General features: G+C 46.4%; 1 protein-coding gene across 5 annotated transcripts in view; it reads left to right on the forward strand.

Annotated features, from left to right (window-relative positions):
- The first annotated feature begins 6,863 nt into the window (after nt 1–6,863).
- The window catches only part of ARID1A (AT-rich interaction domain 1A), a 68,099-nt gene continuing 48,579 nt past the window's right edge, over nt 6,864–26,383 (forward strand). For all 5 annotated transcript variants that reach the window (XM_065930141.1, XM_065930143.1, XM_065930145.1 and 2 more), the window contains exon 1: nt 6,864–8,060. In XM_065930141.1, coding sequence (XP_065786213.1) covers nt 6,915–8,060 — 1,146 coding nt within the window. In that variant the 5' untranslated portion in view covers nt 6,864–6,914. The remainder of the gene's footprint in view (nt 8,061–26,383) is intronic.

Raw genomic sequence — 26,383 nt, forward strand, 5'->3', positions numbered from 1 at the left:
AAATTTATAAAATGGTTTCTACCTAAACTTTCTGTAATAGTTACCACTTGTGCTCATAATAGATTATTAAAAATTTCAGTAGCCGATCAGGTTGTGACCTCCTCAGCTCTAAGCTTCTTCCTAGAAAATATCTTTTTGTAAAAAATAATTTTATTTGTTTACTTATTTATTTTTGGTTGTGCTGGGTCTTCACTGCTGCACATGGGCTTTCTCTAGTTGTGGCCAGCAGGGGCTACTCTTTGTTGCAGCGCACGGGCTTCTCATCTCGGTGTCTTATCTTGTGGCCGAGCACAGGCTCCAGGCCCAGGGGCTTCAGTAGTTGCAGGTCATGGGCTCAGTAATTGTGGTCCATGGGCTTAGTTGCTCTGCGGCCTGTGGAATATTCACAGACCTGCATTGGCAGGTGGATTCTTATCCACTGTACCACTAGGGAAGTCGTAGAGAATATCTTAGGAAGGTTATGTAGTATCTCAGTTCTCCTATGTTTTCATCTTGAAAACACTGGCTGCTAGTCATAAAAAACCAGAGTATGTGCGAGTCGACTAGAATTCTTCTTTTCTAGTTACTTTGGACTTCCAGCTTTAGCTGGGCTAAAGCAGAACAACATCAGTCATGAACTCCGAGTTTTGTAGGACAGACTGCCATATTTTTAGGTGACTGTGATTGCCTGGGGGAAAAAATTACTTAAATGAGCTCTTGGACTTTGTTCTGAGGTCAAAAGTAACCTCACATTAAAAAATGGGTATTTTATATCATGATCTTGGTGTTTGGGGCAAAAATCGTACCTAATGTTGTGTGATATAATGTATTCTTTTGCTTGGACATAGTTTGTTGATGGACTCTATTAGACAAAATACATTGTGGTGGAGAGGAACGTGCATGAGTGTATGTGTCTGTGTGTGTGTGTTTAAGTTTTAAACGGTCTTTTGGGTAGGCTTGATGCAGTGTGTTAGGTTGTTTTAGCTTTGTCTTCTGTTCTCTCTATAGCAAGACTGGAAGAACAGCAACACACTTATACCCAGGCCTCCAGGATTCTCTTCGAAGGGTAAGCCAATTGGAACCAACCTACTGGTCTCCACCCCCAGCCCCTCTGTAGCTTCATTTCAATGTTGTTAAATCTCAGGGCAGAAAGTGATAATTTGGAAAAGTGCCAAAACCGACTGCAATTTTTCCTGGCAGCTTTCCCTTGGTGTCACTGTTAAGTTCTGCATTTCACTGGAGTACCACACCACTACTACTACAATGCCCCACAGCAGACTTTCTCAACTGGTCCACTTTCATCTTCGGAAGAAGCCATTTTTCAGTAGGGATAGATGGATTTACACTCTCTTAAAGCTAGTCTGAATGCTTTCCCTTAAGGGCCATTCACTTCCTGCCTTATGCCTTGTAAGTTCCTTTGGCTTTTCCTTGATGCTTACATAAAAAGCCTGGGATGATCATGCTGGAGTGTTCTCTTGAGGTGGCTGTGTTGCACACTTGCTGCTTTAGCCTCCTTTCGTGTTTCACAGGACTGTACGCCCTGCCTCCTTCCATTTTGTCAGTGCTCACTGGGTTTTTCTTTACTTTCCACCTCTCTTCTACAGATTTGTGTTGGAGCAAAAGACTCCATTCCAGATCCATTCCAGAGTTGCTATGAGAAACTTCCCCATTCTCTTTTTTTTTTCTCCTATCTCAGTAAAATGGCAGTGTAAGAAAGCTCCGTGCAATCAGGGTTGAAATAAATACCCACCTAGAATTTTTGATTTTCTTTCTGATATTCTTCTCCACTCTCAACTTTCAAAAATTTCCCTCACAATCACTTTACATGTGTGAAATGTTCTAGACTGGCTTTTAAAGAATAAAGCAGAACAAAAGCAGCCTGTATTGGTTTAATATGGGAAGTCAAAGAAAACAGACTTTTCCTGTTCCTGAGCAATACCTTCTGTATTAAAACTGGTGACCTTATCTTTCTTTGGTAGTGTTGTGAGTGTGTTGTTTGTGTTTAGTTCTCCAAATCTAAAAACAGCTTTGAGTATTAAGTGCTAAATACAAAATTGTCCTGTGTCTTCTGATGGACTATAAAGTGGCTTTCAAACTTCTTCGTAAGTAGGTTTTTCAAATATGCTCTGTCTCTGTGTCAGTTGGTGAATACAAACCTTCAAGGAGGCTTAGCAGAAATGCCCAAATTCCTGATATTTTCAGTGGTTTTATAAAACTCCTGTCTGCAATGGTTTGTCTTAAAATATTATTAATACTTTTACACTATCTTCTGCAAAAGAATCATCAGCAAGCTCACCAATGAGACAGGTGGATAAGGAGAATGTATATATTACAGTGTGAGAGAATTGGTGCCTTTCTCCTTCTGTTAGATTGACTGAGTCCTTGCTTTGTTTGAAATCTACCACAATCCAGATCAGCCTGGACCTTTATCTTATTTTACATTTCAGTTTTGAGGTAATTGATGGTGAGGCTAATTCTTTTTATAGTGGTACAGAGAAAGCAAGTTGACTTATACCTAAGGTTTTTCTTTTTTTTGCAGGGCTCCTCTTCTGGTGGAAAAAAAAAAAAGACTCATTGAGAAATTAACATTTCTCCAAATGTGTTCTTTCTTATTCTGAAAGATAAATTACTTCAAGTTGTTTATTTTAAAACTTTAAAATGAATGGCAAAAGGATCGAGACAAGCAGTTGTTGAGCCACCACCATGCTTGCTACCTCTGGACTTGCTTCTTTGGAATTCTAGGTGCTGGGCAAGTGCAATTTTACCAGGGTCTGTTGAGAGCGCCACTCGGACTCCGTTCCATTTTTCTCCGTGGCGATCCAGTTCGTATCTTACAGCTCCCGCCTGGAAGCCGGCAATGTAATGAATTGCCTTGACTCTTGCTTCAATCCACTTTCCTCGCTTAATATGCAGCCCAAAGTTTTGCAGCTCGCTGTCAGATGGTAGTGCTAGACTTTCACACTGCTCCCAAAGCCTCCGCTGGGGCTGTTTCAGAACACGGAGTTACAAACTTTAAGAAACAGACAGCTCCAGACGGAAATCCACGCCAGGCTTTGAGCTCTGCTTCTGGCTTCCGTCAACTGACATAGTTGCCCTTTTGCTCAAACTCGCAGCTCCAGTTCTCACTCGGGAGAGCTCTGCTGGGTGTCTGCTTGCTTCGCCGCGGCTGAGACGCGTGCAGGGCCACCACCCGGCGCTCCACCCGATTTCCCCGCCAGAACCTAGGCAAACCCTCACTTGGGTCCCTGAACTTAAACGTTTTCCTTCAAAAAAAAAAAAAAAAAAAAAAAAAAGTGGAGAAAAGAGGGAGCCGGGCCCTATCTTTTGTTTATGGAATTTTGTATTTCAGACACTTAGGGGAAGCAAATAGCCAGAAAGGAAAGACTGTCCACCTTGCAAACGTTTCCATCTCTCAGCAAACCCTCCAGGCCTGGGTTCCACATTTTGCAGTTGACTGCGTGGATTTTAATAGGTTGCTCCCTTACTCTCAGGCCCAATCCATGCGCACCATGCAGCCAGATTAAATGAGAGCACATCCTCTGCCATTTTCAGTCGGTTTGTCCTGGCAGCCCTGCCCCCCTTCCTTGGCTGCGGCAGCCGCGAGAGTTAAGGCTGAGCGCAGAAAACTCCGCCTGATCCTCCGGACCGGAGATCCAGTCCACGTTTGCCAAGTGCCGTGTGGTCGGGGACGGCGATAAGAACTCTCTCGTGAGGGAGCGAGCGAGACTTTAGTCCGGTTTCCATGTCAACGATTCAGTCCATATTTGCCATCAGGCTGTTGGTGGCACTGGAGCTTTCGTGCGGGTAGCGCTGTCCTAGTCCTAGTTCTCCAATCTGCGCCGGGATTCCTGAGCTGCCAGGGTGTGGGGTTAAAAGGCAGGGGCCGTGGGGGAGAAAACTCCACCAACGGGAGGACCCCCTGTCCCAAACCCGGGTCTCGGAGCTCGGGCCAGCCACGTGCCCAGCTCCTCCCCTCCCCCTCTTTCCCGCTGCCATCGCCCCTAGGGAAAGCTGATGGGCCAGTTTCTAAGAAAGTTCCCGTCCACTCGGCTGTCCCTGGGACAGTGATGTGGGCTCTAGATGTAGCCGTGGAAGAGGATCTTAAAGGATTTGAAATTAAAAAAAAAAAAAAGAAAGAAAAGGTGGGAAAGGAGAAATCCTACATTACCTCCTCCAACCCAAGTGGATAGACTTTTTTGCACTTTATTGCTAGATAAAGATGGTGGCTATTTTCAAAACAGCGTGCCCACGTGTCAGAAAGGGATTTTGTCACTGTCCAAATTTCACAGCCATTGAAGAAGGGGGATCAGGGCTTCCTCTGGGGACAAATTCATTCTGGCTTCCAAATTTTCACTGGGCTCCAGGTTTCTCATTACACTCCAGCTCTGAGGGAAATGGCAGGGTAATTGCATGTAAAAAATTATTCATTTGTGTGCAGGACTCAGAACTGTTTGCCAGCTCAGAGGCAGTTGATTAAATAGCCAAGCTCCATTTCTGAGGCAGCCTATAATTTGGTTTCTAGGACCTGATGCACCAGGAGAGTTGTTGCCCCTGAGGACTGTGAATGAAAGGAGGGCACTGGTCCATTCCAGTCAGTTAGATCCTGGTAGGCTGGTTTGGTTCTTGGCTTGAGGGGAAGAAAACACCACTCTTAGAGTCATAAGTTTGTGCCTTTTCAGTGTAAGATGATCTTAGGTTTTCTGGGGGTTAAGAATGAGCTCAGGTTTGGGGAATTATTCAGTGATCAGTGAGTGGCACAGCCAAAAAACTCCAGGGGCCGGCAGAATCTGGAAATTCTAAGGTAATGGTTCTGTGGTCATGAAGTTATTTACAACATTTAAGTGGGGATGAAGCCCTGGTGTCTAATGACTAGCTGACCTATCATCTCTCAAGGCAGCCTTGGGCTTGGTGAGGAGCTGGTATCCCCTCTGGCCTGTGTAGCCTGTCATGTCAGAGTATTCTAAGTCAGTCAGAGGAGGACAAGGCTGCTGCTGAGATGTGGTGGAGCCTGTGAATCTAGAATTTTCTGTGTATACCTCCACTTCACTCAGCATCTCTTAGAAAGTAATAGTAAAATTTAATGATGCCTTACAATGAAGGATAGAAAAACAAATTTAGGTTGCATCTATTTTCTGAGTGAGGTGTTAGACTGCACCTTTTCTCTTTTTAAGGAGAAAATGGTTCCCTCTATTTGGTCATCCCTGTTCGGCAGTGGTTCCTTTGAACACTCAGGTTCCACCAGTCCCTGGAGTCTCTTCTGTGTTCTGTTACAGTCTTACAGGTACTGTTTTTGGAGACTGGGGCCCTTGGTCATTGTGGGCAAAAGTGGGGCTTGTGTCTTCCTGCAAGAAAGCTGTCATATGTCCCCAAAATATCTTCAGGGGTGACAATATCAGTTGAGATGACCAGTTTTGATCTCAGACCCATTCTGATGTTCTGATCCCACTGTTGTATATGTTGACATTACCATTATTTCTAATGTTAAGTAGACAGCGGCAGCATTGGGTACGCTACTACTTTTTAAAGTCACCCTCCACTGCCCTCGTCTTTGTAAGTGATAGGCTAAGTGATAGGCCCGTCCCCTACGCTGTCTTATGACTCTGTAAAATGGGGATCAGGGACTTCATGCCCCTAGGGCCTGTGAGGACCGGCTAATGAGGGCAGAGAGAGTGGGAAAACGGACAGTCTGAAACAATGATCTGTCATTCCATGCAGCTTGCAAAGAGAATACAACGTAAAGTTCAGCTGGGTCTTTGGAGCAGGTCTGCAAAACGCTTTGAAGAAGGAAAAGTGCCGCGGAGATGCTAAGCAGCGGCCAAGAGACCAAGCCCGCTGCCGGGGGGGGGGGGGGGGGGGGTCAGGCCTGGGCCGAGGCGGCCGCGGTCTCGGGCTCAGGCCAAATTTGCGGCCGCGAGTAAAGTTCACGCTGCCCGCGGCGCGGAGGGGACCGACCTGGATAGGGAGGCCAGGAGGGAGGCGGCACGCAGGCTCCGGAGAGGCGCGAGCTCCGGGCCGGGTTTTCCCCGAAGCCTTCGGCGGCGGCGCTGCCGAGCGAGAGCGGCAGAGCGCCTGCCGCCGCCGCCGCCGCCGCCGCCGCCGCGGCTGGTTCTCTCCCCTCCTCCTTTGTGAGGGGAAGGGAGCGAGTCCGTTCCACGGCCTGCGCCCCGCTCCGCGCTCCGTTCCGGGTTTGCCAGGCGGCCGCGACGGCGCTGGGTAAAATGGCAGTGCTGAGCCTCGTGTCGGAGTGAGGGGGACTCGGAGGAGAGTGGGGCGCTCTAGCCGCTCAGTCCGGCCGCCCGCCCGCTCGCCCGCCCGCCGCCGCGCAGCAGCCTCGGCCCGGCGCCGCGGCCGGGGAGGGGAGGCAGGGCGCCCGGCCCGGCCCACGCTCCGACTCTGCCTGCCGGCGCCCGGGCTGCTGCCGCGCGCCCTCCAGCCCGCCCGTCCCGGGTCCCCCTCCCCCCGCTCCCTCCCTCCCTCCCCGCCCCCTCCCCCTCGCCTCCCTCCCTCCCCTCCCTCCCTCCCTCCTTTCTCCGGCAGCAGAAAGCGGAGAGTCACAGCGGGGCCAGGCCCTGGGGAGCGGAGCCTCCACCGCCCCCCTCATTCCCAGGCAAGGGCTTGGGGGGGAATGAGCCGGGAGAGCCGAGTCCCGAGCTTACAGAGCCGGGAGCAGCTGAGCCGCCGGCGCCTCGGCCGCCGCCGCCTCCTCCTCCTCCGCCGCCGCCGCCAGCCCGGAGCCTGAGCCGGCGGGGCGGGGGGGAGAGGAGCGAGCGAGCGAGCGAGCGCAGCGCAAAAGCCGCGGAGCCCCGCGAGGCCCGCCCGGGCGGGTGGGGAGGGAAGCCCGGGGGGACTCGGCCCCGGGGCGGGGTGGGGTGGGAGGGGGGTGAGAGAAGACGAGGACAGGGCCGGGTCTCTCCGCGGACGAGACAGCGGGGATCATGGCCGCGCAGGTCGCCCCCGCCGCCGCCAGCAGCCTGGGCAACCCGCCGCCGCCGCCCTCGGAGCTGAAGAAAGCGGAGCAGCAGCAGCAGCGGGAGGAGGCGGGGGGCGAGGCGGCGGCGGCGGTCGCGGCGGAGCGCGGGGAAATGAAGGCAGCCGCCGGGCAGGAAAGCGAGGGCCCCGCCGTGGGGCCGCCGCAGCCACTGGGAAAGGAGCTGCAGGACGGGGCCGAGAGCAATGGGGGTGGCGGCGGCGGCGGAGCCGGCGGGCCCGGCGCGGAGCCGGACCTGAAGAACTCGAACGGGAACGCGGGCCCTAGGCCCGCCCTGAACAATAACCTCACGGAGCCGCCCGGCGGCGGTGGCGGCGGCAGCAGCAGCGACGGGGTGGGGGCGCCTCCTCACTCAGCCGCGGCCGCCTTGCCGCCCCCAGCCTACGGCTTCGGGCAACCCTACGGCCGGAGCCCGTCTGCCGTCGCCGCCGCCGCGGCCGCCGTCTTCCACCAACAACATGGCGGACAACAAAGCCCTGGCCTGGCAGCGCTGCAGAGCGGCGGCGGCGGCGGGGGCCTGGAGCCCTACGCGGGGCCCCAGCAGAACTCGCACGACCACGGCTTCCCCAACCACCAGTACAACTCCTACTACCCCAACCGCAGCGCCTACCCCCCGCCCCCCCAGGCCTACGCGCTGAGCTCCCCGAGAGGTGGCACTCCGGGCTCCGGCGCGGCGGCGGCGGCGGCGGCCGCCGGCTCCAAGCCGCCTCCCTCCTCCAGCGCCTCCGCCTCCTCGTCGTCTTCGTCCTTCGCTCAGCAGCGCTTCGGGGCCATGGGGGGAGGCGGCCCCTCAGCGGCCGCAGGGGGAACCCCCCAGCCCACCGCCACCCCCACCCTCAACCAACTGCTCACGTCGCCCAGCTCGGCCCGGGGCTACCAGGGCTACCCCGGGGGCGACTACGGCGGCGGGCCCCAGGACGGGGGCGCCGGCAAGGGCCCGGCGGACATGGCCTCGCAGTGCTGGGGGGCTGCTGCTGCTGCGGCGGCGGCGGCCGCGGCCGCCTCGGGAGGGGCCCAACAAAGGAGCCACCACGCGCCCATGAGCCCTGGGAGCAGCGGCGGCGGGGGGCAGCCGCTCGCCCGGACCCCGCAGGTAACACGGCTGAGTGGGGTGGGGTGGGGGCTGTGGCGAGTGGGGTGGGGGGGTCCTGGGAGTGGGTGGCGGCGGCGGGGAGCGGGCCACGGCCGTGGGCTACCCCCAGTCTGGGGCCCCCACTGCTGGGGAGCTGCCATTGTCTCGCTCTTTCTCTCTTAAAATGGCTGCCCGTCTGCCTTCCTCTCTTTCCCTCCTTCAGCCTTTGTGTGGGGCTTTCCCTGAGGTGTCTGCTCCCCTCCTCCTCCTCCCCCGGTCCCTTCCAGCTCCGGGGGGTCTTCAGAGGGGTGCGGAGCCGGGTGTGCGGGAAAAGGGCCTGGCCCGGGGTGAGGGGGTGTTGGGGGCTCAGGTTAGGGGTGTAGGCAGCGCTCGGAGGTCGGGAGTTGAGTGAACAGTTCTCTGCTCACCTGCCGCTCCTCTCTGCCCTCCCTACCTTCCTCTAGGCCGGTCCCCATCTGTGCTTTCAAGGAGGGGGCCCCTCGGGCTCGGGGGGACCTCGAGGGAGGGCAGGGGCCTGCTTGGGAGCAGCTAGAGGCCGGCTTCGGTTCACCCTGGGCAGCCCGGGTCGTCCCCTGCCTTAGTCTCCGTCGGCCCAGTGGCCTGGGCTTCTCCCTGGAAGTGCTGGTAAACAGCTGAGTGATTGGAGTAGTAAGTGCAGATTGCTTTGGTTTGGGATTTGAATTATGGAGGTAAAATCCTTCTGTCAAAGCCAGGAGACAGTTGGTCTTAGGTTGACATCCTATCTGTGATCTGATTGGCTCCCCATCTCCTGCTCTTGGCCATTTATAATTGCCTCTGATGTAATGGTACAACAATCCTGATGAGCTCATAAACTTTTACACTCTGCTTTTCTGCCAGTGATAACCCAAACCATCGCTGCCACTATCTGCCTTTTATTCCAGAGCTGAAATTGGCTGTGACCTTGAGGAGGGAGGTTTAAGCAGCAATACTGTATCAGCAGGCGTGAGCCCCAGACAGGCTGCCCTTGTCACATTGTGCCTGGAACAAAAGAGGAGGCAGTAGCATTTTGCTTGTACCTCGGATTTATTTTGCTTGTTATGTTTTATGCAGCCTGAAATAGGTTCTGTGTTATCCGAACAGTAGCTGAGTTTTTCTCTACAATGGGTTTGCTGTTTGTTTTGGTTTTGTGATTTTCCTGATGGTATAAATGACTTCTTTGATGGCTCTGAAGATGCGTTTGTCTTGAGTAATTTTGACCCTGTTCGCTTTGCAGAATTGAAATTATTTTACTGAGCTTGTTATTGAGTGGCAAATGTGGGATCTTTATCAGAGGGGGTAAGAGAAAACTTTGAGAACTGGAGGCTTGCTGAGAATTTCACATTTAAGTGTTCTAAGGAAGGCGGGCGACATTCTTTGTTTACATGTTGAATCTTGTTAACACTTTCTTTTGTTAATTAAACTTTGGGAGAGCAGCTCAATTTAAAGGGAAGGACACCTTTCATGATCCTGAGAGGGACTGTTTCTTAAAGGCTTGGTTTGGTGAAATTTATCATTTATTCCTGGAATTAAAAAAAAAAAAAAACAGTTTTCTCTTTTGTCATCATTTTACAGCTTTGAAATACAGGTCAGTTTTTTTTTTCTCTGCATTTTAAGTTCCATTTATTTCTGTCTTCCAAGATAATAAAAATATGACCTGCAATGATACTTAAGATTTGCTTAGAAATTACAACTTTTAGGTATGTTTCTGTGCATTCTGCTTTATTTTGCTCTTCTTCTTTCATCGTGTTCTGTCTTTAATGCTTTGGTCAGGAATATTGGGTATTCTATGGGGTCATCTTATCTTTTCAAAGCAAGGGAAAAAGGCTTGATCCTTTTTCATGTCTGCCCCTCTCTCAGCAGTACCCAGTTATACCTTTGTCCTGTGAGATCTTGTTCACATTTTGTTCACTTAGGCGGCATAATTATATATATATATTCCCTCCCATCCTAGAACTGCTTTTCCACTGTTACTTGGAGCTGGGATTTTTTAAAGTAGTTGTATCAGATAGCAGGTTTAGAGGTCTGTGCCTTGACTCCATGTCTTCCATGATGTCCCATATCTGGGCAAGAAATAGGGGAATTTTAAATTGGATTCCTAGTGTTTGGAGGATAAATTTTGTTTTAGAACATCCTCTTGTCTCTGGGTCATTCTATAGTTTATATCTCTTTCCCCTCATTCTCTGTTTATTTGTGGAGGAGGGGGAAAGAGGGCTGAGAAATTTGCCTTTCTTAAACCATTGGAGGAAGAATTTGGGGTAAGTCAAGGCTCATTTAAAAACAAGTTAATTTGAATTCTTTTAAGTTTGGGGATATTCAGGCAAATTTTTTTTTTTTAATTAATATTTACTGTATAGCATTTTCTGCTTTTCAGTCATGAAAACAAATATTTGAGCATTTTCTATGTGCTTGATACTATGTTCTTTGCTGGGTAAAAGGTGGGAAAGTAGATACAGTCCTTGTTTAGAAGCTTGTCTATGCTGCCTTTGGGCAAATTTTCTGACTCCCTTTTAACATTACCAGGCTTAGCACTTCACACAACATAGATTCCTGTTGGATTTCAGTTCATTTGCCTATTCCCCTGAGACCCACGGCCATGGGCTAGAGAGCATTCACTCTTAGGAGAGACAGTGCAACTTCCAGTTTTGTAGGTTGCTTCAGATATGTCATCTAGGTGAAGGTTGTAGGTGGATAGATTTCGTACTGAATTCCTTTTTGCTACTTATGGATAAATTTGTCAGACCATGATGGCCTATTCTTAACATTCTTAATTAATAAGATATTGCTCTGTTCTTTTCTTTCCCTCAGTCTTGAATTAACAGTGTTTTGTAGATACTTGATTAACACATCTAAGATAGTAATGCTCTCCTTTGACTCTGCCTTTATGAAAGAAAGATTAGATAAATATGTATATTGTGGCTATGTCTTTTTTACAGGAGCTGGAAAGATCCCAGCAAACCAACTTTTCCTTTATGCCCTTTCATAAGTAAAATTGTATCTCAAAGAGTTGTATCCTGCTAGTAATGAAATACTTTTCAGTCACCTATGTGACTGAACATCACTTAAAGCTTTTTACTTGGGATGCTTTTAGCTATAGTACCTTGAGAGTAGTACCAGCTCATCAAAGTAAAAAAAATCCAATAGAATATGTAGTCCAGGATCAAAGTGAATTTGATTGTGGAAGCTTGGCTGTTAGTTCCTGCTATGGAAATATCAAATGATACTTCCGACTCCTGGGAAACAAACACAGGAATCCTAGGCTTATTATGGGAATGCCTACTGGCAGAAATTCTGGGCTGGCTGAAACACAGGACTCTTGGAGCTCTCTCAAGTAGGAGGGATCAGGGTAACCACATTGAGACAGCACTTAGTTGTAGGGGCTTCATGTGTCTCTCCTCTCCACAAGAGAACTGGGGGTGATGAAGTGGGGTTGATGGTGAGAGAAGAGAGAAAGCTGTCAGGACCAAGGCTGGCTTCTTTGTATTGGGCACTGTGGGGACTTTTTAAGGTTCCTTCCTTTGTGTGTGACACAGAGTTACCATGACAAGTGGCACCTGCTGTAACAAAATGTCCTGGATTGCATTAAACATTCATATGTTAGATTAACTCCTGTAGGGTGTGATGTCTCTAGCAGGCCTTTTACAAAGTTAGTGAACCTTTTTTGAAATGTGGGAATCCGCTAACAAAGTAATGGTCAGGGGCTTTTCCCATCCCCGTCCCTCAAAAAGTTGTATTGATTGGCTACAAATCCCAAAATTCTAGAAGGATCTGAAGCATGCAAATACGGTATTCAGAATAAATTGGCACTGAACAGTTCTGTTCTGCCAGTTAGCTGGAGTGGTACCTCGATTTCTGATATGGAGTCCTAAATTCCCTTTGCTTTTTATCTCTTGAGTTTTTCCCTGGTTAGATTGGACATTATCATTACTGTTGCACATCGAATTGTGTGTGGCGCAGTAGTGAGCAGAGGACTCGGGAAGAGGACCTTTGGCTCCATATGCAGCTCTGGATTAAGCTGTGTGACTTTGGGCAGGGCACTTGCCTTCTCTGTTTCATTTTCTCTCCCTCGGACTGCATGACCTTCCTCTCTGATGCTACGGATCTGTCTGTGCTTCCATACCTGGCTTGTTAGGAGGGCAGCCTCTTCCTGTACCTTTTTTGATAGGGATCTGGAGACCATCTTTCTTCCCCTGGGCTCATGGAACTCGAGGCTATTTTCTCTTGAGGATTTACAGAATCAAGCTCTAAATAGTTGGGTACCACTGTATCTGTGGCCCTTTGCAGAAAAGGCCCTGTCAGACTCCTTTGCTTTGAGACTGTTAATCTGTTTGTTATTAGTCATTCTACCTGGCTTGTGGTATTAAAACACTAAGTAGTAATTGAAAAAATTAGGCAGACTTCATTAAAGCAAGACTTGAAAAATAGTTCTTTCAGAATCTCCACGAGAGGATTTTAGTGGTAGATTAGGGAAGGGGTGAGGAGTGGATGTTCATAAATTGAATGTTAACACCGTTTCTTTTCCGGGGCAGGGTAGGAAGGTGGGGAGAGGTAGCATTAAGCTCTCCAGCTTCTTCGGGTGTTTGGGCAGGTCTAGGTCTGGTTTGGGCAGTTGGTTGTAATCTGAGTGCCTGAACTTGCCCTGTAAGTTTTGCTGAGAGAGGAGTAAAAGTTCCTGAGACAGGAACAGGAAAAGCTTAAGTGTTTCAGGGTCAACTTCGTAGGTGTATTGCTTTTTCTCATACTCCTGGGTTTTGTTGTTGTTGTTGTTGTTAAACTATGTGGTATGGTTTGCAATTGGTCCTGCATATGCTGTTCTTTCAGGTATTCTCCAGTGCCCCTGAATTTCCAGTCTTTCTCTTCTTGGTTTAGTGGTTAAAAAGTGTAATTTAGGCATCTTAGAGGGGTGCTAGAAGGAAGTTTCCCTTTATGAATGAGGGAAGGTGTTTGAGAATTCTAGCAGCTTCTTCTCTCTGAAGGAACCAAATGTTTCAGAGCTTTGTGTAAATACTTGCTGAGCTGTCAATATGTACCCAGGAGGTTTCTGTAGTAAGATGTAAACGGCTCTATAGAATGTTTGACAGGCAAATTAATAAACAGTTTTCAAGCAAAGATAATGCTAGTTTCTTTTCACGTGGTGGAATAAAATAACATTGAAGAAAAAGACCTGGGGATAGGGAAGAGAGAGTGCTGTGGGGGGGTGGGGGTGGAGGTGAGGGCAGGGAGCGTGGAGATAAGAGATGATTTAGAAGAATTTGAAGTGAAAAGATGATGCCATGGAAGAGAAACCTCCCTTGTCCTGGCTCCGTGCTAAGTTCAGGACACGTGGAACCCTGTTTAAAATCGATTGCAGTTTCAGAGTGAAAATAAACAGAAGTTTGGAAAGAAGGACCTAAGTTTCAGTCAGTGAATTAAGTGTGCTTCTAACGCTTTGTTTATGAGACTGTGAGTTGTAAATTTAAAGCCTTATTCTTTCAGAAAGGTTTTGTAGTTTGGTGAGATGTTTTTAGGGTCGGGGTTTGCGTTTTTAGAATACTATAAAAGAGAAAAAAAGATACTACAACTTCAGTGTTGTCTGTCCCAAGCCTCTGTTGTGCTTTGGCTCTCAGGATTATAAGCCCACTCCAAGGGCTGGTTTTATTTATGTAGTTTTTACTGGACTCCTGTGCATTGCTTGTTTATATATGAAAACTAATACCCAAGGTTTCAGTATAGTGTTTGGGGACTCACCAAAGCCTGCCTGAAGGGTTATGTGGGTAGATTCAGTTTTTGTTTTTAAAATTGCCGTTTTAGGATTAAACACGTTTCTGGGTTCTTTTGGTGAAACATCCTTTTTATGGAGGAGGAAGTATCTTAGAATTGTTTGAACTGTCTTCTGATCGTACTCTCCCTTGGTGGTCTTGTGAGATGACTGGATTTACTTTCTCAAAGTCTCTTTTTAAACATAATCCACTAAGTCTTGACACCAGTTTTCTTCGCAAGAAGTGTTTTTTAGACCAGATTCCTGGAAGTGCCTTTTTGACTCAGCGTAGTATTGATAGTGGGGAGTATGAATGTAATTATGGCTCTGACCATAATTTTTAGTTAGGTTCAGCTCACTTACCAAAGACTATCAGCTTGTTTTAAAACAAGATACAAAAACTTGGGTTGACACTGACATTGGTTATCCAGGCCTTTCCCAGTATGGTGGTAGGGAGGGTATTAGAACTTCAGGTTTGTTTCTGAGAGCCGGATTTCTAGCTCAGGGAGGTCTGGAGTTTCAGATGGGAGTGGGAAGTAGCTCTGTGTGAACATACCTACTAGATACTAGGGAGGGACTTGAGAGAGAGAGGTGATACCTGCTCCAGAGGAATCTCGTTTTCTTGGGAAGCCTGCTTATGCGCACACATTTGGAAACCTGCAGAGCAAGGTTTTATAAATGGATGTGGACCAAACTCAGGGTACGTGTGGCCTGAAGGAGTCTGGGGAGAAGGGGCAGTCAGATGTGGGCAGGGTAAACCTGGGACAACTTTTCAGAGGCAGTGATTTGTGAAGTTAAATGTCCGAAAAGGGGAAAGTTACTAATTTGCTTTTTCATAGTGCTACTCTGAGTTTCACGGGCTTTGCAGAATCCAAATTACACATCCATCCCCAGACCTGTAGTTGTCTCATTCTGGTGACTTTGGGAATTTGGACTGTAACCAATTCCATGAAAGAGTGGTTTCAGGGTCTTAGTGGTTCCTGTGGTTACGTGGGGCCTTTAGTACAACCTGCCAAGTTCTTGGCCAGTTCAGGGCCTCTTTTGTAGTAATTTTGGGTTTGGAAGGTTGTGTCACCTTCAGAGTTGTGTGCCCTGTACGCTTCAGTGTCAGTGGTTCAACTTTGGTTAGAGAGTCTGAGTTTTTTCTTTTTTGGCAGAGTTAACTGACCTTTCTTAAGACAGAAGCCCTGAGGTACCTGTCCGGATCTTAGACTGCTACTGTTTTTGAAGATTTGAGGGCCGTGATCAAGCTGAGTTGTTTGGATCAGACCTTATATTGAGGGATGTTGGGCATACGCAGTTTGCCCATCTGTTCACAGAAATGGCCTTTAATATTGTTTTTGACTAGACTGACTGTGGCCAAGAAGCTCCTAAATGCTGCAAACACATGCTTATTCCTTATAGGAGCCTCTTTAATGTAGTGACTTTGGTTTCTCTTTACCTGCTGGTCCATGTGTGATTGGATCACAAGCAGTTTTTGGCACTTCTCAAAGGGCTCTAAGTGATGCTTAACAGATAAAGGTGCTTGGAGGGTCCAGTGCCCCCCACCTAGAGGAGGAGGGTGGGTTACGCTGCTCCTGTGTAAAGGTGTATGGAGTTTTGAATACAGATTCTAGTTTGGAAATATCTCGCGCGCCACCTTTTCCTGGCCCGTCTGGCATTTTGCAAAAGTGAGTTTCCAGCAACTCGGAAGTGGGCACAGTGGTTTAGCAGCAAGTTTGTAGGGGCTGAGATGAACTCCTCAGTCAGTCTAGGTTTTAGAAGAATCCAAGTTTGGGTGAATGTTGACTTAACTGTCATGAGTATTCTTCCCTGAACTCACTCTTCTCCCTGTTTAAGTGGATGCCATTAGTTTTTATTGAATTTGAAGGGACACCTGAGTGAACTTTTGTTTATTTTTGTTAGTCATTTATGCATACTAGAAGATGGTCTTGAGACAGGTTGAATCTTTATTTCCCAGTGGCGTCTGCATTTTCTAAGGGTGGACTGCAGTGGGAAGAAGTCTGATGCCAAGAATGCATTCCAACATGCAGCCGAGTAGGAAATTTGATCCCTGAAATGTTGACTTAGTGTTGGTTATGGTACATGTTAGAAATCACTCAGTAATCCGGGACAGGTTTCTGTCGCCCTCCAGGAAGTGAATGTTGATATGAAATACTAAGGGGCTTTTGGGCGCTGGGCTATGTGCTCTTCAGGCCCAGAGTTGCTGCTTGGATATGAAGAGGAAATGTACCATGTGCTTTTTTTCCCCCCCTTTTTTGCATTTGGGCTTCCTTCTGGCTTCATAGCTTCTGGGTTCCCAAGTCTGCAGAGTTAGATATTAGACTTCCTCTTCCCTTGGCACTGGCGCATTCATGATTTTTTTGTGGCTCATCACCAGCAGCCAAGAATTTTGTATGCGTTTCCCTCTTAAACTTGTTAGCTTTCAGCTTGCTTGTTTATAGACATCTCTGTTAAAAGGAACTCCCCCTTCAAGATCTAGCACCAGCATGACAGCAGCAGGGGAGATTAGGGACTGGTGTGATACCAGTCATTTGAAAACCCATTTGCTGTGTGCTGAGTGTTTTTTATTTTGCCTCCTGTTTTCCTTGAGGTCACAACTTGCATGAGTGCATCTGGATCCAGCTGTTTATTCTCAACTGACTGGTGCCTGGTGTACTTTGACTTTAAGAAGAGTGTGAGTTCAGCCACGTGGTAGAGGATTAAAGGCTACAGCGTGCTGGGTGCTTCCTTTTAGAGGAAACAGATATGTCTTTGGGCTCTTCTTGCCCAGTGATTTCCCCTGTCTCTTGGGTAGACCTTCTTACTGCTTTCTGCTGTTCTTAAAGAAGTCACCTGAGCAGAAATGCTGGAAATAGGTTCCTGTTTGTTACTACATCTTCTCTGGTGAGTACAGATGGCATTCTCTCTTGCATTTTGGACAGGATTCTGTTCTGGCCACAAAGTGATGGAGTTTCATGAGCATTAGCCTGCCTTTTGTTTCTAGACTTCTAACTTTTTTGTTTAGGAATCTGGGCTGCCAAAGATATTATAAAAGATTTGGGGATCAGTTCTATAGGTAATGTGTCCACAACTTTGTCCTGGGCCAGGGATAGGCCAGGGACTTCACTGAGGTCCCTGTTTTCAAACTGATGGCATGTCAGAGGTGACCATTAATGACCATTACTGTGTATTTGAGTACTTACTATGTGCCAAGAGCTATGCTTGTGTCTCTCCATGAATTTCTGCATTTAATCTTCAAAACTCTGAGAGGCGGGTTCTAGTGTTAACTCTTCCCACTTTACAGGCAAGAAAGTAGAGTAAGAATGAGAAATTTGCCCTAGGGCAAAAAAACTAGTAAAAGGTAGATTTGAATCTAGGTTTGTCTGATTCTAACATTATAATGTTAGAGCTATCTAACATTATAAAATACTAAGTTTGCTTATCCAAAATAAATTATTCAAGCACTGGAGCTTGTTGAAACATTATTTTTGCAATAGTCTAGAACTCTTAAATGGGGTGAAAGACTGAAAAGCCTTTAGTTACAGTTGACATTATGCCAAGATTTCTGTCCCATCCATCTCTCCCATTTAGATTTTTATTTAGGTTTCTGATGAATGGCTGTATGATACCAGTGGTAAGAATTGGCAGCATTTGGTCCTGAGGCCCTGTTCTCTTTGACAGTGGGGGTGGAGGTAGGATTCAGACTCAAAGATAGAACCCTTCACCTTGATCTAAGTGAACAAAACTTGCATTATGAAAATATTTGCCGGGTGATTTTACTTTCTAGAAGTTGGAGCACTCACTGGAGAGATGAAGATTTTTGTCTTAATTTTCCACTTCAAGAGAGTGAACGCATAAAGGTTAAGTGCCTCACACAGTTTCATGTTAGAGTCAGTTCTGAAATTGAGGTTTAAAGTTACCTTAGGCTGTGTGACTTTACGCAAGTCACTTAACTTCTCTGAATCTGTATCCTCAACTGTGTAAGGAGGAAAACTACCTACCTTGCAACTGTAGTCAATGTTAAATAACATATGAAAGTGTTATTTTTTATCAACTGAAATTCAAACCCAACTCCTAGTTGGTAGAGGCCTCTGCTTGAGAAAGGGATAGAATTGAGTGCTTAAACACAGCATTAGTCTTTGCTGAATTCAAAGCTATCCCATAGTATTTAGCTACATCTGAGTTGTATTAATGCTAAAACAACAAAACCCCAACAGATTTTGTTAAGCATCTGCTCTAGTTTGAGAGGTGCATTAGTGCAGTGGTTCTCAGTGGCATCCCTAACCATTCGTCATCACCCAGCACTACCTGGGTCCTGTTAGAAGTGCAAAGACTCATCCAGACCTGCTGAATCTGAAGCTGTGGCAGTGTGTTTCAATAAGACCTTCAGGCCACTGCAGTGCACACTCAAGCTTGAGAACTACTGGATTTATGCTCATCTAGGCTACAGAGTATATCTGAATTACCTGCGGGGCTTCTTGCAAATTGTACCAAAGGCTAAAATGTTTCAGATGTAACTGCCCTGACATTATGTTCAAAGTATGTTATTGGTTAGAGAAAAGTTTAAAAGTGCTTGGAGTTGGGGGAGAAGAAAGGAAATACTTTTTTTTAAAGAAAATACTTTTGATATACATAGTATATTTTCTACTATGCAATAATGACAAACTCTGTTTATAGGACCTGGAGACTCCTTGCCTTCCATTTCTTTCTCTTCTAGCTCTTTGGTGGCATAGCATGAGGATAATCTGAACCTGTGATTTGGTTGTTTGATGAAGGTGGAAAAGCTCATTTTAGGATGGTGACCTATAGTGGTCTCCAAGTATGACCAGTTAAGGAAATTGCCTGAAAACTTATTCTTAAAATGCTACTCAGAGGCTAGTATGGGAGCCTTAATTAAATGCTGTGATATCCTTTCAGCTTGTTGATGGCCAGCTGATCTGAGAATCTGGTGGTCTCTGAGTAGATCGTTCTTAATAACGTCCCTCTGTCTCTCATCCCCGCCCCATTGCCCCAGTAGCCATCTTGCGTTTTGTTGTTTTTCCTTTCCTTGTGTCACTTGTTGTGAAGTCCTAGTAAATAAACCCTCTAAGAAGACTCCTGACAAGTTACCCCGTCTCTGAAGTGGATGAGGTCTCTTTGAGTAATGGACATTTGAGCCAAGACCTGTCCCTTGTTGTATGTCTTAAGGATTGTGGTTGGCACAGAAATGGAGGTGACACAAATGGTCAGACAATAAACATTAATAATGGAAAGACCAAAAAAAAAAAAAAAAAATAATGGAAAGACCAAGTGGAGAACCAGTGTTCTAGTTCATGTGGGCTTTCTGAAAACCCTATGTGGTTTCTGAATCCTTCCCATTAAAAATAAGTTTCCTGTACCAGACCGCTTGTCCCTCCTGCCTGAGTAGGGAAACTGTGATCGCTGTGACCCGGCTGCGATGAAGGCAGAGGCTTCCAGGAGGCAGTATGTTGGCAGTTGATCTATGAGTTGATATTTGTATGGACAGATGAATACTCTGGTAGGGATCATGTGCTCTATGTATGTTTCTGTGTTCTAGATTCACTATGTCATCCCTCTGCCATTTAGCTTTATTTTCTCTCTGTTCTTGCTTTCTTGCTTTTTCATTCTCTCCTTTGGTGTCTTAACTCTGTTAGTAGAATGCAGAGCACATGGAGACATCAGTAACTTTAACACATCAGAGCTGATAAAACGTCTTAAAAGAACTGGAGAGGCAATTTATACCACTTTCAGGTCAACATCATTTCAGTGAAGATTCCTGGTATCTGCTCACCTCTGTTGGAATGGCCTGGCCAACTAGAGGCAGGACTTGCCTTTGTCTAATTAAGTAATAAACCAGAGTTCCCTAGGTGATCTCTGCCTCTTCTCCTTTCCCACTTTATTTCCTTTGGTCTGGAGATTGTTTCTCAGCCCTCCTTAGTCTGTTTTGGGGGTTCTGTTGGTCTAGGACAGATTTGTAGCATTCTTGTTTTTCTTTCTAGTCTGTGATTTCAATCTTCTGCTTTCCCAGTGCAGCTTTGAATTGGCTTCTTTAAAACCCCTACATAAAACCTCAAGTGACCAATATGTGGTCTCATTATGGTATTTTGGGTTAAAATAAAATGAGATTGAGATAGCTGTGTTCACCCACCCAGACACATTTACCAAAGGGAAATTCTGTGTGCCTTGAATAAGACAGTCTCAAAAGAGTCTGTGAGCCAAAACAGACTAGGGGGTGGGGGTACGGATAAATATTAGCTAGATTTCCATAGCTTAGCATGCCAAATATCCATCCCAATTTGATTATACTGGCCAGAGATAGCAAGAAAGACAGCTGGTATCTTTGGTCTGTTCTCATGTATTTCTGGTATAAATGTTGATGAAGCTAGGCTCTTCTGTACACATTTGTGTGGACAGTGGTGTAGAGGAGGTTGGTACCCAGGTACGTTTGGAGCTCAGAAGAGAGAAAATTGGAGAATCTATAGGAAGGACTCTATGGCTTTTCATTTGGGGAACTAATGACCTTTAAAAAATCTGATTTGGAAGCATCTCAGAGGATGAGATGGCTGGATGGCATCACTGATGCAATGGACGTGAACTTGGGCAAACTTTGGGAGATGGTGAGGGACAGGGACTGGCGTGCTGCAGTCCATGGGGTTGCAAAGTGTCGGACACGACTGGGCGACTAAACAACAGCATAATCTTAGTAATGTTGGCTGTTCCTTCAGCCATTCTTTAACTAGTTTTATTGTATCTGTTGTAGCCCCAGTGGACTTACGGGGACCAAGGGAAAGGCTGGCATTTTTGGAGAGTGGTCCAAGGCAGCCCTGGGAATTAATGAAATAGTGATATGGCTGCCTTTTCTCAGTATCTTTATCAAAAATATAGTACTTGTTTGGATTGATGACAGTCAAAGCATGATGACAAACAGAATCCCCTACTGCATGTAAGTCACATTCCTACAGCTAAGTGATGTATCACAGATACCTTTTTTAGTAAAGAAGGAAAAACTGGCAGAATGTAGAACTGTGCACTCAGAGAAGTTTAGGATCTTTTTATATGACCCATGCCAGATCAGTCCAACTTTGGAGATAAAAAGGAATGGGGGATAGGGAGAGGGGAAGAGAGCTTTTTAAAAGAGAAGGCAAGGAGGCCTTAAAGTTTCTTGGTTAAGAGCAGTTTTTGCCTTTTTTCTTTGTTTTTGAGCAGTTACCCACGGAGCAATTTAATGCATGGAAGAAAGAGTAGTAGTTTAGAAACCAGGTTAAAAGAACTAGGTGTGATTTAGTGTTGTCCTTACTGAAAAGTTGATAGTTACTCTCCTGGGTAAAGTTCTGTTTGTAAGGTTATGTGACCCTTGTTTCTCCAGGTATCCCTTAAGTGTACCGTGTCAATTCATGATGAATGACAAATAGGTAGGGAAGAAAATATCTTAAAAAATTTCCCCTCTTGTTTGGGCTTGTGGTCCATCCACACTAAGGTCCTTTCCTAAGTAGAAGCACCAAGGGATGGCTTGCAGGAGGAAATACATTTTTTCTGATGTCAACCCATAACACTTAGTGCGGGTAGCAAGATCTGTACATTAAGTTTTTAATTATTAAGCATGTACTAGGGATACAGTACACCAATCTGTCTTCCTTGTATATCATCAAGATTTCTTAGGCTTTGATCATGCTTCATTTCTCAAGAATTTTCAGGATAAGAACTTTTTTTTAGCTCATTTAATGGTCCAGTCCTGTTACTGAAATATTGTCTAATTTAAAGCATTCGATAGTTGGGACTTGCCAGTGTAAGAAGTCTTGTGGCAAAACTTTTTTTGAAAAACCTGTATCTACCTGCCATTCGGCAGTTGCTTACAGTAATGCAGCAAATATTTAATGAGCTTCTACAGTGTATCAGGCACCAGGATTCTAATGCCACGGAGTACTTTCTAGTAGGAAAAGATGTATATATATAAATAACCACAAATAACTATATAATTGTGATTAACACACTGGGAAAGTACCACCTTCAATAAATTATCTTCCAGCTATTTCATAAAGTAAATATTTAATTTATGATTATCTTGGCTAGTGGGTGACTTTGTACTTGGGATGGGTACCAGTCAGTTCTGATTCCCTTTCCCTCCACTGCTCCCGAGTCAAGTGTTACAGGAAATTCTCCATCTCGGATTCAGCTTGTAATGGGCTAGAGTCCATTGTTTCTGAGAGGCTCTTCTTTGTGTGGCGATGCATTGCAGCACATTTGGCATCCTGCTCCCCAGGTAACAAACGCCAGTAACACTGCAGAACCGCTGTGATAACCAAAAAGGCACTTTTCATACATTTGTTTCCAAACACTTCTCAGGGGCTCGTATTGTTCTGGTTGAAAACTGCTGGACTTTACTGTCAGGATTCTTGGAAGGAGCTATTGAGCAAATTCCTTGGGAAGAACACACTGAAAGTGGGCGGAGCTTGGGAACTGGACTGGCCAACCCTCTGGTGTCCGGCTTGTGTGCTTCTGTTTTTTAAGTAGGTATTTTGAAACTGCTTTCAGCTCCATTCTGCTTTTTCTCCTGTTGAAGGTGTAGAGAGGGAAGTAATTTGTTAACTTCTAGTTGACCACTTTGGGTTTCTGGTCTTGAGTGTGTGGGACCGGACCTTAACTATTCTGGTTTCTAAGCTTTATTGCTAGAAATTTGGGATTTGTGTAGGATGATAATAGCTAACATTTTAAGTTCTGGAAGATAGAGCAATCATTTAAACCCAGACACATGCTTTGTATTCTATCTTGTAGCTTATATATTCTAGTCTCGGTTATAGACATTAAACAAGATAAATAAGTAAACTTTAGCATACAATATGCTTAGTGATATGTGCTCAGGAGCAAAGTTAATCAGGGGTCAGCTGCGAGAAGTGTGCTGGATTGAAATTTTAAATAGATGCATCAGGGGAGGTCAGTTTGAAGTGATATTTTACGTGAGATAGCTCACGTAATACCTGGAAGGAGAAAGAGTATTCCAAGTGGAGAGATGAGTGAGTACAAAGACTCTGAGGCTGGAGCATGTCCAGCTGGTTTAAAGAACAGTGTCTTGTGTTGTTTTGTTTTAACGTATTAACTTATTCAACCCTGAGGGTGCTACCACTGTCATCTCTATTCTGTTGATGTAGAAACTGAAGGACAGAGAAGTTGGAGGCAGAGCTCTTAGGACTGACCATGTTTAGCCAAAGCATTTCTTCTCGACATGAACGCTGGTAGGAATTGCCAGGACCTACAGAGTCCCACCTTCTCTTTCACAGTCTCCTTTCTTTTCCTTTTAAAGTGGGTAAGTGTGTTTTACATACAGGTGTCTTATGTTCCTTCCCAGAGCTTATGTTCTCCTCTAGGGTATAGACAGTGAACAGGATAAATAAATAAAGCTTATAGTAATTATTAGTAATAGGTGCTTAGGTGGACAAGACAGTCAGGCCTTGAGTATAAGAATTTGGGGAAATGTTCGCTTTGAGAGTGCTGCTTCCTTGGGAATCTGAGTTCCATTCCTGGTTTTGCTCTATTGGCCGGGCACTGCCCTCTTCAGACCATTGTTTGGTTAAGGAAACCAAACGTGCATCTGAGTTCTCGAGCCGCTCTGTGCTGGAGATGGGAGGAGACTTGGAGGGAGGCCATGGAGCCCAAATGCTCCCAGACTGGACCTGAGAATCGCCTGAGGAGACTCCTGGCCCTCTCCCAGAGCTGCTGATGCAGAATCTGGAGGGCAGGATTCTAGTATGTAGCTGAGGAGGTTAAGGTGCAACCTGGTTAGTACCTGCCCCTGTGTCCCCAGCTGGGCAGAGAGCTGGGGTGGAAACCCAGTCGTTCTCTCGGCTGGTGTACTCTCTTCACCATTTCATTCTTCTTTAGTTATTGTCTTGGGGCCTTGTGCGCCTACGTGCTCAGTCGCGTCTGACTCTTTGTGACCCTATGGATTGTAGCCCACCAGGCTCTTCTGTCCATGGGATTTTCCAGGCGAGGACACTGGAGTGGGTTGCCATTTCCTCCTCCCAGGGATCTTCCCAACCCAACCCAGGGATCAGACGCGTAACTCCTGTCTCTCTCGCATTGGAGGTGGATTCTTTACCACTGAGCCATCGGGGAAGTCTTGTCTTGGGGCCTCACTGTTTTATGTATTTTATCCCTATGTTTTAATAGTACCTTTCTCAAGAAGATGTGTGTCTTTCATAGAGGTTTTTGTAATTCATTGGAAATTGGGAGAACTTGGTTTAGTAAGTTTGGTCTTTCAAAAAAGTGATCATCATTTTTGGAAGACCACTTTCTCTGTGAAAGGTGGCTAATGAAAGTGCTCTGAATGAGAAGAACTTTATCATTTGTTGGGGAATTTATTACTTTGATGCTCTAGCTGCTTTATTTGAGGGCCCTTTCAGAAACCAACGAAGAAATAAAGATGTATCAGCCACCTGGTTGTGGTTTTTCTGTCATATGCCTCTTTTGGATGGACAGCTGAGGTCGTTATTACAGTTGGCTCTCATAATCTGAAGATTCAATGACTTTCCCCCTCTGGTCTCTTTTTTCTACCTTTAGTGAGTTTTTTTTTTCCTCCCCTGATCTTCTGGTTTGGAAGGATGGAGCTCAATAGCCTAAATACCTCTGAGCCTGGACAAGCCAGGCGTCCTTTCTTGTTCTCTGTCACTTTCGAGACTGTGGATTGGAAGGTCCTGAGTCTGTTTTCTGGTTGCAGCCCCTCCTAGGGGTTCCATGAGGTTGATGCTTCAGGCGATGTCTTTGAAATGAGCTCTTACTTAAAGCTTCAAAGAGGAATGTGCCCTGATCTTCAGGAATCACTTCAGTAAACAGAAAGGGGGTGGGTAGAACTTTTCATTGACTTTGGATTTTTTATTTATAGTCAGTGTGAACACGTACAGAACTTTGAAATAATTTTTTTTTTTTAAACTGTCTCTTTGGAGTGGTAGTTGTAAACTAGTGTAGGTAATTCCTCTTTCACCGCAGGCGTATGACCAGTTTGTTGAGAACTTGAATGAACTAGAACTAAAATGAAAGAATTTTCAGTCTCTTGTGAAATAGAAAAATGGGGTGTGATTCTCAGGTTATGAATGATAAGACATATAGGCTGAGTGGGTTGATTTCCTGGGTCAGGTATGGGTAGATTTGATGAGAGATTTTCATTATCAATTTAGATTCAGGAAATCATCAGTGAATGCCTCTGGTGAGACCAGATAGGAAGTAAAGAATTTCTTAACTGCCTTGGGTCACATTATCGGTGGGGAAATGACTGCTTAACTGCAAGACAAAACGAAAAGGAAGGAATCTCCTTATTGTCAGAGGCAGGATCTGGGATGGAACTGAATCAGCAGGTTTCTGGGCAACTTATCTGTGATGGGGGTTGGGCTCCTAGACCCGGCCTCAGAGCCTTGAAGTGTGCTGGAGGATGAGAGAAGAGTGGGTGAGGATACAGACGTCTGTGTGGCCGGGGAGGGGCGCACAACGAGAGTGATTTATGCTGGTCAGCTCGTGTGGCTCCGGGTGCAAAGGGCGGGTCTGTTTATGGAAGTCTACTCTGTCCTTCCTTAGATCTGAGTGGGACCACGTGGAGCTTGCGGGGAAGCCGAGAGCCCTTAACTTTTTTTACTTGTCCCTGCCTGGAATGCTGCTCAGTAGGGGAGGGTCCCACACGGGAACTGGATCAACAGCTGCTGCCCGTCCCTATAATCACAGGAAACCGAGGCCGGGTGCCTTTGTATGGGAGCTCCGCAGCCAGACAATAGTTTGTGCTGGCGGGGCCATGTGGCGCGTCACGTGACCTGGGGCTGTTTTCTGCCGGGGTCCTTACCCATCTGTTCTCTCGGCTCTTTCTGGGTTATCAGGCGCCAGTCCAAGTCCTCCCAGGCAGCCAGCTTCATGGCCAGAGATTACGAGCACTAACCTTCCTGGCAGGGGCGGTATGGCTTCGCGTTTATGCAGATTAGCCATGTGTTTCTCACTTCAAGGCGTTCCACAGGAAAAGCCTTTTCCTGTGTTTGGCTCTCAGTGGGCGGTTCCCAGCTTACTGTACTGGGACTCAGCGAGCAGCAGGCGCGCACGGGAGGGATCACAGTACACTGGCCCCCTCCCATTCCACCTCCAGTGCTACGTCACCACAACACAACCGCTCGCGCGCTCATACTGTTGGTGTCATTCATTCGGTGCCAAGATTGCTTTAAAAAATTCCCTTGGCCCCAGTTCAAACAGGAGTACAGCTGGGATGTGTTAGATTTTAGGCAGTCTGCCCTCAATTTGAGATGAGTTATAAATAGCAGTGCCGACTTCCTTAACTACCGCTCTCTGAGGTAAAATGCAGGTTAATTACTGTGGGAATCAATTAGGGGGTTCTTTCGGTTAAAGAGCCAGGGATGCTTTTTTTTTTATTGTTATTATTAAAAGTCATACAACAAATCTGGCCAGGAATAAATTTGAAAGCACAAGGAGTAGGCAATGATATTCTAGGTTTCTCCCGGCCCCAGCTAGTTGGCGTTTAGGGTGACAGGATGAGTGGCAGTCAAGACTTCGGCTTGCTGATGGATGCATTTGGGGCAGCCCCCGGCCCATCCCTCTCTGATCATGTTTTTGCTGGTCCTTG

The sequence above is a fragment of the Muntiacus reevesi genome, chromosome 3 (genome assembly GCF_963930625.1).
Source record: "Muntiacus reevesi chromosome 3, mMunRee1.1, whole genome shotgun sequence".
Classification (NCBI taxonomy): domain Eukaryota; kingdom Metazoa; phylum Chordata; class Mammalia; order Artiodactyla; family Cervidae; genus Muntiacus; species Muntiacus reevesi.